Genomic DNA, 16,986 nt, shown 5'->3' with positions numbered 1-16,986 from the left:
GGGTGGACCATGGCACAGGAGGGAAGAGGTCCTTGGGCTGTGCTTAAAAATAAGTTTATTAAGAAACAAGTACAGTGCATACAGCTATTCATGTGGGTGCCAGCTCCATCCCCCAGTGACCTCTTCAGACGGGCAGAGGGTGGCATGGCAGCTGTGGTGGGCCAGTGGGGCCTACGGCCTTTGCTTGGTCTCATGCAGCAGGTCTTGCCAGTTCTTCTCCATCTCCTCCTTGCAGGTGACGAAGGCATCCTCCAGCCGACGCATGGACTCGGCCAGCGTAGGGTTGGTGCGCATCACCACCATGTCGTAGGCCATCCAGGTTGCCTGCACTGCAACAAGCAGACAGGACTGGTCAGGCCACAGGGAGGGGCTGCAGCTCTAGGGTACCCCAGAAGGGTCAGATGCCTCCAGCTGGGCTCAGCATCTGGAGGCCCAGATCCTGCTGAGGCACCCAGTTACTCTGGGGAGAGACAGCTGGTAGGCTACTTGTCACAGGCTCATAAAAACTCCCTACAAACATCCATAGTGACACTTCCTAGTCTCATGCAACGCATAACTTCTGGATACAACAGACATGATGTTAAAAAGCTAGAGGCCGGTCTGATATGAAATGTGAGGAGAATCAGAGCAAACCACAGCTCCTTACCTCCATGCAGTTCACAGCCAGTGGCTGCAGGTGGCCCTAGGAGTCATCTACCCAAGCTCACACACTCAGGTAGAACTGATTGTTCCCAGCCCTGCAAGGCCCAAGCCTCACATCGCCTTATGTTCAGTGGCCTGCCCACCTCCACCTGGGCACCTCTATGCTTTCGCTGAGGCCCAGGCCTGAGGCTTCTCCTCTTGGGAAGGTGGCCTTGACCATCTACCAATGCACTGACGGACTCTCTTGCTCTTTCCTTCTGACAGCAACTTGAAGGTAGCATTCCCTGGGCCTATAGGTGAACACATGCTTCTTGTGTGAACTCAAAGGAAGTGTGTGCAGAAATCCCACCTCCAGCCTTTTCTCTGCATAATCCACCAGCTGGTGTGGTTCAGCCCTCTGCAACTATACAGAACAAAGGTCACCTCCCCTCTGCACGACAACCAACTGTACATAGCAAACACATCCCCTTAAAATTCCTCTTTGTGGAATCCTAACAAGCATCCCAGATCGTTCCGGTGCAGGGAGGCTGCAGACCACCTGGACAGCAGGTGCAGCAGGGACCTGGGAGCCAGAGCAGAGTACGCCTCCCAGGTCTCCACCTGCCAACTATGTGACCTGGAACAAGTGGCTTAAATATGTCAATCTTAGCCGGGCGTGGTGGCTCACGCCTGTAATCCCAGCACTTTGGGAGGCTGAGGCGGGTGGATCACAAGGTCAGGAGATCGAGACCATCCTGGCTAAAACAGTGAAACCCCGTCTCTACTAAATATACAAAAAATTAGCTGGGTGTGGTGGCGGGCACCTGTAGTCCCAGCTACTCGGGAGGCTGAGGCAGGAGAATGGCGTGAACCTGGGAGGCGGAGCTTGCAGTGAGCCGAGATTGCGCCACTGCACTCCAGCCTGGGCAACAGAGGGAGACTCCGCCTCAAAAAAAAAAAAAAAAAAAAAAAAATATGTCAATCTTGGCCGGGCGCAGTGGCTCATGCCTGTAATCCCAGCACTTTGGGAGGCCAAGGGGGGTGAATCACAAAGTCAAGAGATTGAGACCATCCTGGCCAACATGGCCAGTGTTCCTGGCCCATCTCTACTAAAAATATAAAAATTAGCCGAGTGTGGTGGTGGGTGCCTGTAGTCCCAGCTACTAGAGAGGCTGAGGCAGGAGAATCGCTTGAACCCAGAAGGTGGAGGTGATATATATATAAATCTCAGTCTCCTCATCTTTGGAGACCCTACCAATCTCATGGCTTACTGTGAGAGTTAAATGGGTGATATACGTAAACTACCTGGCACACGTTACAGACCGAATGTGTCCCTCCCAGATTCACCTGTTGAAATCCTAACCCCCGACGTGATGGTATTAGGAGGTTGGGTTTTTGGAGATGATTAGGTCCTAAGGGTAGACCCTCCTGAATGGGATTAGCACCCCTTAAAGAAGAGACACAAGAGCTTACTCTCACTCTATGCAAGGATACGTGAGGCTCTATGTGAGGATACAAGAAGGTGGCTGGCCAGGCAAGGTGGCTCGTACCTATAATCCCAGCACTTTGGGAGGCTGAGGTGGGTGGATCACTTGAGCTCAGAAGTTTGAGATCAGGCTGGGCAACATGTTGAAACCCTGTCTTTATAGAAAATACAAAATTTAGCTGGGCGTGGTGGTGTGCACCTGTAGTTGCAACTACCCAGGAGGCTGAGGTGAAAAAAAGGATCCCTTGAGCCTGGGAGGTGGAGGTTGCAGTGAGCCGAGATTGCACCACTGCACTCTAGCCTGGGCGACAGAGCGAGACTCCGTCGCAAAAAAAAAAAAAAAAAAAAAAGCAATACACAGTGTAGGTCCTTTGGCATGCCAGATGCTTTAGGATTAAATGTTAAAAAGGAATATGGAGAAAAGTAGAAGAAAATACGACTAAATATTTCACTGATCTCAGATTGAGGAAAGACTTTCTAGGTGTCAAAATGATGGGAATAAATCAGAAAGGAAAATATTGATAGATTTTTCACTACATAAAACTGTTTGCTGGCTGGGCATGGTGGCTCACGCGTGTAATCCCAGCACTTCGGGAGGCCAAGGCAGGTGGATCACCTGAGGTTAGGAGTTTGAGACCAGCCTGGCCAAAATGGTGAAACCTCGTCCCTACTAAAAATACAAAAATTAGCTGGGCATGGTGGCAGGCGCCTGTAATCCCACCTACCTGGGAGGCTGAGGCAGGGGAATCACTTGAACCCGAGAGGTGGAGGTTGCAATGAGCTGAGATTGCATCATTGCACTCAAGCCTGGGCGACAGAGTGAGACTCCGTCTTTAAAAAAAAAAAAAAAAGGCCAGGCGTGGTGGCTCACGCCTGTAATCCCAGGAGTTTGGGAGGCTGAGGCGGGCAGATCACAAGGTCAGGAGATCGAGACCATCCTGGCCAACATGGTGAAACCCTATCTCTATTAAAAATACAAGGCCAGGCGCGGTGGCTCACGCCTGTAATCCCAGCACTTTGGGAGGCCGAGACGGGCAGATCACGAGGTCAGGAGATCAAGACCATCCTGGCTAACACAGTGAAACCCCGTCTCTAATAAAAATACAAAAAATTAGCCGGGCGTGGTGGTGGGCGCCTGTAGTCCCAGCTACTCAGGAGGCTGAGGCAGGAGAATGGAGTGAACCCGGGAGGCAGAACTTGCAGTGAGCCAAGATCGTGCCATTGTACTCCAGCCTGGGCGACAGAGCGAGACTCTGTCTCAAAATAAATAAATAAATAAAACTTAAAAAATAAACAAATAAATAAAACCAAGCTGTGCTCTGACCACCTTGGGCACATGTCATTAAGACCCCCTGAGGCTGTGTCATGGATAAGTGTCCCCAAACTTGGCAAAATAAACTTTCTAAATTAACTGATACGTGTCTCAGCTATTCATAGTTCACAAGTACATAGGCAAAAAATTGCAAACATTTCTAAGGAGAAATTTTCTAAAGTCTGCTCTAGTGAATAAAAACTATTTGGCCAGGCACCCTGGCTCACACCTGTAATCTCAACCCTTTGGGAGGCCAAGGTGGGTGTATTGCTTGGCCAAAGTTGGTTCAAGCCATGAGGAGAAGGAGAAATTGGGTATGCCTCATTATACCTGCCTCTCTTTTGGAATTCAGGAAAAGGTGACCAGCATTAACATGAACACAGACCTTAAGTTTGATAAGAAACCTTTACAATCTATTCCCTCTGAAGCCTGCTACCTGGAGGCTTCACTGCATGATAAAACTTTGGTCTCCACAACCCCTTATCGTCATAACCCACACATTCTTTTCTATTGATTCCAGGTCTTTAGACAATAACTCTTTCAACCAATTGCCAATCAGAAAAAACTTAAATCTATCTATAACCTGGAATCATCCCCCTTTGAGTTGTCCCACCTTTCCAGATCGAACAAATGTACATCTTTTTTTTTTTTTTTTTCTTTTGAGACAGAGTCTCCCTCTGTCGCCCAGGCTGGAGTGCAGTGGCACCATCTCAGCTCACTGCAAGCTCCACCTCCCGGGTTCACGCCATTCTCCTGCCTCAGCCTCCCGAGTAGCTGGATCTACAGGCGCCCGCCACCACGCCCGGCTAATTTTTTGTATTTTTAGTAGAGACGGGGTTTCACTGTGTTAGTCAGGATGATCTCGATCTCCTGACCTCGTGATCCACCCGTCTCGGCCTCCCAAAGTGCTGGGATTACAGGCATGAGCCACCATGCCCGGCCGAACCAATGTCCATCTTACAGGTACTGACTGATGTATTCTCTCTCCCTAAAACGTATAAAAGCAAGCTGTACCCTTCAACCTTGAGCATATGTCCTGAGGACCTCCTGAGGCTGTGTCACAGGTGCATCTTTAACCTTGGCAAAATAAACTTTCTAAATTGATTGAGGTCTGTCTCAGATACTTTTGGGTTCACACATCCTACCTGAGATTTTCTCCATCTCTTCTAATAGCTTTTCCAAGTCCTTATTCAGATCTGACAGCATTTTCAGCATGTTGTCATAGTTTCTTTCCTCAGGGTCAGCATCAGCCATCTAGGCAATGCACAGAAAGAAGCTGAAGTGAGACAGACCTACATTTCAATTCCAGCTCCACTGGTTATAACTCAGTGATTTCTCCAGGGAATTCTTTCCCCGTCTCTCAGATTCAGACAATACCACATACTCCACAGGGCTGTGGAGGTTAAATGGGAACATGTCTAAAGGCCCCAGCATAGCATTTGGCACATATAAGTTGTCCTTCCCCTTTCTTCCATCCTTGCCACACAAGTGTAGCTGAAGGCTGGAGTGATTAACACAGAAAACATCTTCATCATAATGAAAAAAGTCTGTCATAATGGTGACATGGAATTTTTTCTGGCAAAACCATATTGAGTACCCACTAAGATACAAGCTATTGTGCTGATATGTTACAAAGATACAATTCCTGTTCCTAAGGAATTTCTAGTGCAATATGGGAGTAAGTCACACACACCATATGACAAACCAGGATGTGACAGATGTCAAAGCAGTTAATGTAATAATTACAGACATCAAGCGATGGGAGCCTGGAGGAGGGTACATTTAATTTTAAAATATGAAATGATTCATACATTTAAAAAAATTATAATCAACTTAACTTTCCAGAAGAATTCTCCTGGGCATTAGAGGCAGTGCCCCATAGAGACTGTCCTGGTTCTGGAATTGAGCTGCCTGGATTCAAATCTTGGCTCCACCACATATTAGCAGTGTTACCTTTGGCAACTTACACATCTTCTCAACAAGTTTTTGGTAACTTTTTTAAGGTTTTTTTTTTGTTTGTTTGTTTTTTGAGACGAAGTTTTTCTCTTGTTGCCCAGGCTGGAGCACAATGGCGCGGTCTCGGCTCACCACAACCTCTGCCTCCTGGGTTCAAGTGATTCTCTTGCCTCAGCCTCCCAAGTAGCTGGGATTACAGGCAAATGCCACCAAGCCTGGCTAATTTTTGTATTTTTAGTAGAGACGGGATTTCTCCATGTTGGCCAGGCTGGTCTCGAAGAACTCTGGACCTCAGGTGATCTGCCCGCCTCAGCCTCCCAAAGTGCTGAGATTACAGGTGTGAGCCATCACACCTAGCCAAGTTTTGTATTTTTTAAACGGGAATTATTAGTAGTACCTATATCTTGTGGAGTTTTGTGAGGATTAATTGAAATAAATTATATACTGTTCAGCACAGTACCTACCATAATGAGCACTTAATAAATCATATCTGTTGTTATTTAAAATGTTGAGCAGTAATTACATCACTCCAGATCCTCTCCTCACCTTTATTAATATACATTAATTCATTCTGTTAATATTTGATGCTCACCTATTTACCTACAAGGCACTAGTAAGAAAGGAGAGAAATAGATTAATAATGTTTTAAGACCTGCCAGGGAACTTGTAACCTCATGAAGGTGAAGGAATGAGCCCGGTAAACATAAAACAGGGAGGGATGGGCCACAGACGCTGTGGTATTGTTCCCACTATACATGTGGGGAAGGCCTTCCTGGTCTCTACTTCAGAGTTAAAGGCCTCCACTCAGTTCTCCTGTGACTTCCTGGGCCTCCCTCATCACGGTGCTTCTTAGCTGGTACTCTGTGGATTCCTCTACCTCCCCAACTAGACTGTGGGGTCCTGGAGGGCAGAGGCCATCTTTCCAACGAACTATTCCTAGTGTTCAGCTCAGAGCTAGGAAAACAGCAAGTGCTTAATAAATGTTGACTGAATAAAGGAGTTGACCATTGTAAAGCTCTAATTATGAAAGAAAATCATGATCGTGGCCAAGCGCGGAGGCTCATGCCTGTAATCCCAGCAGTTTGGGAGGCCGAGGTGGGCGGATCACCTGAGGTCAGGAGTTTGGGACCAGCCTGGCCAACATGGCGAAACCCCGTCTCTACTAAAAATATAAAAATTAGCCAGGTGTGGCGGCAGGTGCCTAATCCCAGCTACTGGGATTACTGGGGAGGCTGAGGCAGGAGAATCGCTTGAACCCGGGAGGCGGAGGTTGCAGTGAGCTGAGATTGTGCCATTGCACTCCAGTCTGGGTGACAAGAGCGAAACTTCATCTCAAAAAAAAAAAAAAAAGAAAGAAAATTATTATCTTTCCCCTCTTGCCGTCCTCCCTGTTAAGGGTAGAGATTCTGAGGGAGGAGCAAAGGGCCCTCCAGGAGGCCTGACAGGCAGATCTGAGAATGAGGGTGCAGGGTCAGGGTGTATGGTCTTTCGGGATCTGTAAAGGAGCTACTTCTGTGGGTGTGGAGCCGTCCCACGTGCAGGGACCCCGTCCTGCTTTTTGGTAAGTAGGAATAGTTTGCTAAGAGTGAGTGGGGAGGTACAGGCAGGTGGCAGGGCAGGGGGCTAATAGTGGGTGATGGGAGGAAGAAATGTCTGGAACACCTTCCTTAACCCTCTCCTATAGCTATTCCCTCTCCTTCCTTTCGCAGCCAGGCCTCACACGTTTGCCTGTCCTCCTCACTCCACTGTCATCTGGCATCTGTCTCTGACATCCACTGACAATGCTCTTGCTAAAGTCATAACTGGCACACCCAGGGCACTTTCTGTCTTTCTTTTATTTAACATCTCTGCAGCACTGACATTTGGCCATTTTCTCCTGCTCAAAATTCTCTTCTCTCGATGTTTCAACCTTGTTCTCTCCAAACTCTGTCCACCTCTGGTAGTTCCCTCCCTGCTCTTTCTTGGCTCTCTCCTTTGCTGGCTCTAACAGGTCAAGGAAGGTCCTTTCAGCGCCTTCTCTTCTCACTACACACTCTTTTTTTTTTTTTTTTTTTTTCTTGAGACAGAGTCTCACTCTGTTGCCCAGGCTGGAGTGCAGTGATGTGATCTCAGCTCACCGCAACCTCTGCCTCCCAGGTTCAAGCAATTCTCCTGCCTCAGCCTTCCAAGTAGCTGGGATTACAGGTGCCTGCCACCATGCCCGGATAATTTTTGTATTTTTAGTAGAGACGGGGTTTCGCCATGTTGGCCAGGCTGGTCTCAAACTCCTGAACCTCAGCTGATCCGCCTGCTTCGGCCTCCCAAAGTCCTGGGATTACAGGTGTGAGCCACTATGCCTGGCCAGGACTTCAATTTTTATTCTGAATGAGATGAGGAAACACTGGAAAAATCCGACAAAGGTGATGTGATTTGAATAATGACTTAAAAGAATCACTCTGGCTTCTATGTTGAGAATAGACTTAGGGAGGCCGGGCGTGGTGGCTCATGCTTGTAATCCCAGCACTTTGGGAGGCCGAGGCAGGCGGATCACGAGGTCAGGAGATCGAGACCACGGTGAAACCCCGTCTCTACTAAAAAAATACAAAAAATTAGCCGGGCGTGGTGGCGGGCGCCTGTAGTCCCAGCTACTCGGAGGGGCTGAGGCAAGAGAATGGCGTGAACCCGGGAGGTGGAGCTTGCAGTGAGCCGAGATTGTGCCACTGCACTCCAGCCTGGGTGACAGAGCGAGACTCCATCTCAAAAAAAAAGAGAATAGACTTAGGGATGGAAAGCGTGGAACAGGGACATCATTTAGGAGGCAGCTGCAAAACTCCAGGTAAGGAATGATGAGGCTTGGACCAGAGTGTTAGAAGTGGAGGTAGTGGGCAGGCTTAGTCGCTCATGCCTGTAATCCCAGCACTTTGGAAGGCAGAGGCGGGGGATCACAAGGTCAGGAGTTCAAGACCCACCTGGCCAATATGGCAAAACCCCATCTCTACTAAAAATACAAAAATTAGCTGGGCATGGTGGTGGGTGCCTGTAGTGTCAGCTACTCAGGAGGCTGAGGCAGAAGAATCCCTTGAACCCAGAAGGTGGAGGTTGCAGTGAGCCGAGATCGTGCCACTGCACTCCAGCCTGGGTGACAGAGCAACACTCTGTTTCAAAAAAACAAAAACAAAAATAAATAAAAAGTGACCACTGGATTTGACAGTCTGGAGGTCACACTGGCAATCTTGACAGGAGCTGTTTCCATGGAGTGGCTGGAACAAGAGCCCAGTTGAAATGTTTCTAAAGAGAGGGAAGGAGAAGTAGAAACTGGTGAGTTTTACTTCAAAGAGAAGCAGAGAAACATGCCAGTACCTGGAATGTAATGTAGAGTCACAGGGGTATTTTGTTTTAAGTTGGGAGCTATTACACTAGTGTCAAAGATTACAGTATTTGGGCATGGCAGGCTCAGGCACGGTAGCTCATGCCTGGAATCCCAGTGCTTTGGGAGGCTAAAGCAGGAGAAATGCTTGAAGGCAGGAGTTTCAGACTAGCCTGGGCAACAGTCTCTACAAAAAAATTTAAAAATAGCTGGATGTGGTGGTGCACACCTGCAGTCCTAGTTACTCAGAAGGTCGAGGTGGGACAATTGTGCCGTAGCACTCTAGACTAGGCTACAGAGGAAGATCTGGAAGATCCCCTCTGCAAAAGAAAAAAAAGGGCTCAGTAAATTCAAGACATTTGATTTGGGTGTCACTGGTCAACTCGGTGAGATGTTTCAGGAGAGCCATAAAAGTAAAAATATTTTCGTGAATTAAATAATTAATGGATCATTAGACAAAATGGATTGTGTGTACAGATTTAGATGGGAAGGGGAGGAAAAAACAGGAGGTAACTAGAAGGTGATACAGAGTCAAGGTTTTTTTTTTTTTGAATTCTTCATGTTTCTAGGCTGTGTGGAAAGAGCTAGCTGGACAGAAAAGCCTGAAGAATCAGACGAAAGGGTAACTGATGGTGCAGGGACTGGTCTCAGACAAGTGAAGGGTCGTTTCACCCTATGAAGGTAAGGGAAGGTAAGGAGGTAGGGATAGAATAAGGTAGGTAGAGGTCAAGGTAGGATGGCAAGAGGGGGATTTCAGGCCCCATGGTCTCTAACTCCCTAATAAATGGCAATGAAAAGTTTCTTCTTGTAACAACAGACATTCTTGTTTGAGGAGAACGATAAAGCTTTATCAAAGCTGCGTGCCTCCCTAGGGGCACTTAGGCATGTGGCTGAGGCCACATGGCCACAGTGTCCTCAGGACCCTAAGACGGCACAGAGGCAATGGATGGAGTGTAGAAGGCCTGGGAACGTAAACATACATGCAGTGGATGGACAAGGTAAGGACACTGAGGGCACAAGTATGAGAGTGGCTTAAGGGGTGGCTGATGGTTGGGGTGAAGCAGAGGCACAGAAAAGACATGTAGTTTCTATAAGTGGGGTGTTGGGGTGGCTGCAGGTAGATTTGGGGATACAGCATGAGACTGCTAGAAGGATGGAGACTGTGGCCGGAGTGGCACTGGATCTCAGAAGAGGGATGGATCTGAAAAGGAGATCCAGGGAGAGGGTGTGAGAGCTGATGTGGAGGAAGTAGCCACAGGATTAGAATTCACGGCATTTCTTGCCTGATGAGGTTGCCTGGGATGACTGGGAATGGGTGGAGAAAGAGGCCTGAGCCCGCACCAAAGCACAATGGAACGGGGCTTAGGATGGGTGGCGGGAGTGTGGGACGGGAAGAGTGTGGGACGGGAGGAGTGTGGGGCGGGAGTGTAGGGTCTGGCTTGGGTATCACTTTGGGTGTGAAGGACGGGGGTTGAGGGAGTCAGAGCCTAGAGTCTGGTTTGTGGTCTGAGTGTCTTGCTGGTACGAAGAGTTTCTAACAGAGTCTGGGATCCCTCTCAGAACAAGGAATGTGAGGGGATAAGAGGGACGCCTGGTGCAGAGATGTGCTCTTTTGTACGGGATGAGAGCAGCATAGGAAGGGAATGCACCTGTGATGTGGGGAGAGAAGTCTTGGAGTTGGGCTATGAAGAGTCTGGGCGGGTCCTGAAGTGCAGGTGGGAGGAAGCCAGAGGTTCGTGTGGGAACTTGGGGTGTGAGGTGGTGTGTGGACTCCGGGGTCCCAGGTGTGGCAGGTGCAAGGGTAAGAGGGGCAGGTTGCATGGAATGAGAAGCTCAGGGTGTGCAGACTTCAGGATCAGGAGTGTATGGTGTGAGGACACGGAGATTAGGTGTACGGGGGTGAAGGACTGAGGTGAGGGATGTAAGGTGGGGAGAGTGGGCTATGGGGTGTGCAGTGAGGGGAGCAGGGGAGGGGTGAGGCGGGGTGAGGGGTGAGGGGTGAGGCGGGGTGAGGGGTGAGGGGTGAGGGGCGAGGCAGGTGAGGGGTGAGGTGAGGCGGGGTGAGGGGTGAGGGGTGAGGGGCGAGGCGGGTGAGGGGTGAGGTGAGGTGGGGTAACGGGTGAGGGGTGAGGGGTGAGGCATGTGAGGGGTGAGGTGAAGGGTGAGGTGGGGTGAGGGGTGAGGGGTGAGGTGTGAGGTGGGGTTAGGGGTTAGGGGTGAGGGGTGAGGGGTGAGGCGGGGTGAGGGGTGAGGGGTGAGGCGGGGTGAGGGGTGAGGGGTGAGGCGGGATGAGGGGTGAGGGGTGAGGGGTGAGGGGTGAGGCGGGGTGAGGGGTGAGGGGTGAGGCGGGTGAGGGGCGTTGGGGGAGGGGCGTGGGGTGTGGAGTGAGTGGAGTCGGGTGAGTGGAGTCGGGTCGAAGTCAAGGGTCTGGTTTGAGGTTGGTGCCACCGCGAACGCTAGGACAGGGTCAGGCGGAGCTCAGCCCTCAGGGCGCGTTGGGAGGGCCGGGGCCCAGGGCGGCGGGGCCTCGCTCACCTCCAGCTTGGCCCGCGCTCCGGTGCTGCTCTGGTGCCCCCAGCGGCCGCTTGAGGAACAGGCCTCTCCTCCAGAGGGATGCCCCGCCCTTTCCGTTAGCGAACCCGCCCCGGAAGTGGCCTCTTGCCCTCATTGGGTGTCCTCGGGAAAAGGGGCGGGGCATTCCGCGCTGCTCCCACAAGTCTGCGGCGTCGGAGCCTGGGACTGGCAGGTGCGGTGCTGGGGACGGCCTGAGGTTGAGGGAGAATCCTGCGGAGATGAAGAGCTTCCCGGCCTGACAGTTTTGCCCCCACCTCCTTCTTGAGCTTGAGGATTTATACGCAGGGCCCCGTTTGCCTGCTGTGTCCCCAGTGTCCAGGACAGCGCCCGGTACCAAAGGTGCTGGTAAACATTTGTCGAATGAGTCGCTGAACGCCCAGCTATTTCCACTGTCACAGCGATCATGTGTGGCGGACATTATGTGGCATGTATCTTACAGAGGAGGCAGCCCAGGCTCGGGGAGACGAGGCAGAGGTGCACGCAGGTCTATGTGGGCTGGAAAGTGCTGGGGTCTCCTGGGCTATCCTGGTCTCCAGGCAAGAACTGGAAGCGGAGCCACTCAGCACCTAGAGGGGCAGTGACAGAAAGCTCCGGCTGGGAGGAGGCTGACCAGAGGCCAGTCTGAGCTCAGCTTTTTTTTCAGAGGGACATGGGCACCCTAGAAGGGTGGTAAGTAGGCGAGTGGCAGAGTTAAAAGGTCTCTGGCTGCCGAGCGGGTGGCGACGGAGCCGGCCGTTGCTGTTGTTTGGCTGAGTGGTGGACAGGGTCAGAGCCATTCCAAGGTCGACTTGACAGGGCTTGGTAATGTGGGAGGGTGGGAGAAAGAAGGAACGGGCTAATGGCCGGGGTGATACCACTGTCAGAGATGTGGAAGAGTGGGAGAAGCTAGCTTGGAAGGTTAACTTTGATTGTGAACACCTTGTGTTTGAGAACCCTGACAAACATGAGACCCCCTGAATTTTCTCTCAGGGGTTCTGATTCTTAGCAGCCTGATTGCAGAGGAGGAAAAATGGCTGGGGTTGAGCCAGACAGTTCTGGGCAAGGAGTGAGCATTCGCCTGTTTATTGAGGAGGCTGCTGCCTGGGCCACACTCCCTCCGCCAGCTGCCAGGTTCCTGCCCCGGTTGAACCCGGTTTTCTGGCCATCCCTTTCCACCTGTGAGCTGCTCCTCATACTTCCATTTGCTTATACAGCCCAGAGCCGATTTCTGTTACAGCAGCCAGGAGAAACATGAATAGGGAATAATTCTTTTTTTTTTTTTTTTTTTTGAGACAGAGTCTTGCCCTGTTGCCCAGGCTGGAGTGCAGTGGCACGATCTTGGTTCACTGCAACCTCTGCCTCCCAGGTTCAAGTGATTCTTCTGCCTCAGCCTCCCTAGTAGCTGAGATTACAAGCACACACCACAACGCCCAGCTAGATTTTGTATTTTTAGTAGAGACGGGGTTTCGCTATGTTGGCCAGGCTGGTCTCGAACTCCTGTCCTCAGGTGATCCACCTGCCTCGGACTCCCAAAGTGCTGGGATTACAGGTGTGAGCCACTGTGCCTGGCCCGAATCAGGAATAATTCTGATGGCTAATGAAGACAGCTTCCGGGAGAGTAGGAGAAAGGGCACAGGATTCCAGGCAGAAGGCCCATCTAGGGCAAAGGCGAAGGTGTGGCTCAGCTTGCCTCCTTTGGGGAATGGCGAGTGTGTTCTGGGCTCAGGGTTCTTGGTAAGGGACAGAGAAGACTCAGGAAAGATCAGTTGAGCTGGAATGTGCAGGCTTTTGGGCACGCTGCTCAGGAGCTGGAGGTGGGCTACCCTGCAAACTCCAGGCCATGAAGGCACCGGCTCTTGGGAAGCCCAGGAAGATGTCAGGCTGGTCTTCCCATGCCCTTGTGTATCTGAGACCAACTGTCACTAAATGTTTCCTTTACACCCTGGACACACAGCTAGACTCTACTTCTCAGGTTCTCTTGAAATACAAGTCTTTAGCCAGAGGGTGTGGAGGGAAATGCTGTGTATCACTTTGAGGTTGAGGCCATCAAAGCCTCCCACAAGCGGCCCCACCCCCATGTACTTACAATGTTGATGCCCAAGGCAGCTTGAGAACTACCTGCTGAAGGCAGGGCCTCTGTCACCATAGGTCCTTGAATAACAGTATGGAGCAGAGCCCTCATCTCAGCCAACTGGATTTTATCTGACCAACAGTCCAGCTTCTATTGGGTTGAGCCATGAGGTTTCAGGTTTATGTTATGGCTGCTAGCTTTTATTAATGCAGACCTGCAGACCTATGGGACATGGGGAACTAATTGGGGTTTGGTGGGTTGTCACCAGAAGTTTATTTTTTTAAGACAGGGTGTTGCTCTCTTGCCTAGGCTGGAATGCAGTGGGTCAATCATGGCTCACTGTAGCCTCAAACTCTCAGGCTCAAGTAATCCTCCCAACTCAGCCTCTTGAGTAGCTGGGGCCACAGGCAAGTGCCACCATGCCTGGCTAATTTTTAAAAAAATTTTTGTAGAGATGGGATCTCACTACGCTACCCAGGCTGGTCTCGAACTCCTGGGCTCAAGACCTCCCAAAGTACAGGGATTACAGGCGTGAGCTACCATGCCCAGCAGTCACCAGAGGTTTATACCCTGGTTTACCACTGTTGTTCCTCATCTCAGTATTTTAACCCAGAACAAATCAGATAAAAGAACTTTAATGCTGAATTTTGATGTTAATTAAAAGTTAGTTTGTTGGAAATTCTGTTCACTGCTATCTCAGGACGGGGTGAGCTGATGTCCCCAGAAACCTACCGAAACGCAGACACTTTCCCAGGGGGAGGCTTACTGGCACCCCAACAGGTAGAGGTCTCTGGAAATACTTTTGGAAGCTGAAGAACGCTCTGATATGGAATGTAACATTTTGCAGGCAGAGGTGTACTCTTTTTTTTTTTTTTTTTGAGACAGATTCTCGGTCTGCCAGGCTGGAGTACAGTGGCACCATCTTAGCTCACTGCAACCTCTGTCTCCTGGGTTCAAGCGATTCTCCTGCCTCAGCCTCCCGAGTAGCTGGGACTACAGGCACGTGCCACCACGCCCTGCTAATTTTTGTATTTTTAGTAGAGGCAGGGTTTCACTGTGTTAGCTAGGATGGTCTCGATCTCCTGACCTCGTGATCCGCCCGCCTCGGCCTCCGAAAGTGCTGGGATTACAGGTGTGAGCCACCACGCCCGGCCCCAAGAGGCATACTCTTATAAGCTCATGAAGACTTGAAGGAGGTGAGGAGCCTCTGCCCTGGGAATCCTCTCATGTGCTTTCACGGTTTTAACTGTCTTCAAAACTGTTAGAAGGAGCCTAGATCTCTCCTTAGCTTTTCATTTATATTTTCAAGAGTCTGAGACATTTTCACAGCTGTTTCTTATAGGCAAGTCAAATTCAACATTTAAAGATCTAATTTAATCACCCAATCACCCAATATAGAAAATACGAGTTATCTTTGATTCCTCCTGATTAGACTTGTCAGTCCTACGTTTGACATTCCAAGCTCCTTAATTCTACTTTCCTGTGGCACTGCCTTAGTTTAAGCCACTCATTTCTTCCAGCTCCACCACCACCACGAGTACTTCTCCAACAGGTCTCCTTGCTTCCACCGTTACTGCGTCCTACTTTGTTCTAACACCACCCTGGTTAGCCAATGATCCCTTAAAATTAGGACAGATTATGTCACCCTCGGTTCAAAGCCCAACAGCTTCCCCTGTCATTCAGAAAATCCAGAATCTGGCCTACGAGGCCCTTGTCACCCCGATCTAGCTGCCCCTCTTGCTCTTCCCATCCCTGACTCCACACTAGCCACATCCTTCATCACAGCAGACACCGCCTGCAAAGCTTTGGCTTTTGCTGTTCCTTCAGCCAGGAATACTCTGCCCTTAGGTATGGAACATGAGGGACATGACGGACATGACTTGCTCCTCATCTCCTTCAGGCCTGTGGTCAAAGGACCCCAATCAGGAAGGCTTGCTTTTGCCACTGTCTGAAATTGCCACCCACCTCTCCTTTTGTCTCTCCACTTACTTTTCCTCTTTTTTATTGAGATGGAGTCTCACTCTGTCGCCCAGGCTGGAGTGCAGTGGCGCGATCTCAGCTCACTGCAAGCTCCGCCTCCCGGGTTCACACGGTTCTCCTGCCTCAGCCTCCCCAGAAGCTGGGACGACAGGCACCCGCCACCGTGCCCAGCTAATTTTTTTGTATTTTGTTTAGTAGAGACGGGGTTTCACCGTGTTAGCCAGGATGGTCTTGATCTCCTGACCTCGTTATCCGCCTGCCTCAGCCTCCCAAGGTGCTGGGATTACAGGCGTGAGCCACTGTACCTGGTCATAAGGGTACCATTTTTAATCTTTTATGTAACATTTTTACTGTACCTTTTCAATGTTTAGACAAGTTTAGATACACAAAGACTTCCTATTGTATTACAGTTGCCTACAGTATTCAGTATGGTAACATGTTGGAATGGCATGTGGCCTAGGAACAACAGGGTAAGCGGCATAGCCCAGGTCTGTGGTAGGCTGCACCATCTACGTTTGTGTAAATGCATTCTAGAATGTTTGCACAACAAAATCGCCTAACAATGCACTTCTCAGAATGTATCCCCTTCATTAAGGAACCCATGCCTGTACTTGGTAAGTGGATTATTCCAAAAGCCTCCTGGTTTCTTGCTAGCTGCTCTGTCCCCTGATCACACCTGCCTCACCCAGCAGTGAATTTGACATGAGCAGGAATAGGACCTTGTTTACCACTGAATCCCCAGCACAGGGCCAAGTCTATGGTGGGTGTTCAACAGACACTAGTTCCTGGCTGGGCACGGTGGCTCACGCCTGAAATCCTAGCACTTTGGAAAGTCGAGGTGGGAGGATCACTTAAACTCGGGAGTTCGAGACCAGCTTGGGCAACATAGTGAGACCCCATCTCATGGAAAAAAAAAAGAAAAAAACAAAAACAGATGAAGACACTGGTTCCTAAATGAAGGTCCAGAACTGAATCTAATTCACTTCTGGGTTCTTAGCACCCAAGATCTAGATTCATTCAAGCATGCAGCAGTAATTGAGGGCCTAGTTATACTTTTCGTGAAAATTATTTTTTATGGCCGGGCGCGGTGGCTCACACCTATAATCCCTGCACGTTGGAAGGCTGAGGCAGGTGGATCACCTGAGGTCAGGAGTTCGAGACCAGCCTGGCCAACATGGTGAAACCCTGCCTCTACTAAAAATACAAAAATTAGCCGGGCATGGTGGCAGGCGCCTGTAGTCCCAGCTACTCACGAAGCTGAGGCACGAGAATCGCTTGAACCCAGGAGGCAGAGGTTGTAGTGAGTTGAGATCATGCCACCGCACTCCAGCCTGGGCAACAAGAGCGAAACTCCACCTCAAAAAAAAAAGAATAATTATTTTGTATTTACTCTTAACATGAGTTTAGCAGCCGAGCCAACCTCAATGAAGGAGTATCTGTTGCTACAGATCATCCTGTGTGGCCTCTCACAGACATGACCACCTGGCGCCCCAAGACTTCAGGCCTGGGCCTGCAGCCCCTTTCCATGCTGAGAAGAAGCTGCGGGGCCCCTGCAGGGTTGTGCCTCAGCCAGGAGGGGTGCCTCACACATGCCCCTGCATGGGAGGAGGTGGGCTCACTCTCCAGCAGACAGACAAACAGAAATGGCCCCAGGGAAGAGG

The 16,986-nt window shown here is 50.2% G+C and overlaps 1 protein-coding gene across 1 annotated transcript; it reads right to left on the bottom strand.

The window, feature by feature from the left end:
• Positions 1-38: 38 nt before the first annotated feature.
• Positions 39-11,366, bottom strand: SYCE3 (synaptonemal complex central element protein 3). Its single transcript, XM_055252420.2, has 3 exons — positions 11,257-11,366; positions 4,565-4,673; positions 39-329 (listed from the first exon to the last, which is right to left on the bottom strand). The coding sequence occupies exons 2-3, from the start codon at positions 4,671-4,673 to the stop codon at positions 172-174; spliced, it is 267 nt and encodes an 88-aa protein (XP_055108395.1). The 5' UTR covers positions 11,257-11,366; the 3' UTR covers positions 39-171.
• Positions 11,367-16,986: the final 5,620 nt, after the last annotated feature.

The sequence above is a fragment of the Symphalangus syndactylus genome, chromosome 18 (assembly GCF_028878055.3).
Source record: "Symphalangus syndactylus isolate Jambi chromosome 18, NHGRI_mSymSyn1-v2.1_pri, whole genome shotgun sequence".
In the NCBI taxonomy this organism is placed as follows: domain Eukaryota; kingdom Metazoa; phylum Chordata; class Mammalia; order Primates; family Hylobatidae; genus Symphalangus; species Symphalangus syndactylus.
Note: the sequence above shows the minus strand (reverse complement) of the source record. Positions and strands in the feature narration are given on the sequence as shown.

Bases quoted from the DNA above. Each gene is read 5' to 3' on its own strand.
- SYCE3 (XM_055252420.2), bottom strand. From the start codon at position 4,673: ATGGCTGATGCTGACCCTGAGGAAAGAAACTATGACAACATGCTGAAA. The intron at 330-4,564 runs GTAGGATGTGTG...TGCTTGTTGCAG, and splicing joins AGAGATGGAGAAAATCTCAG to TGCAGGCAACCTGGATGGCC.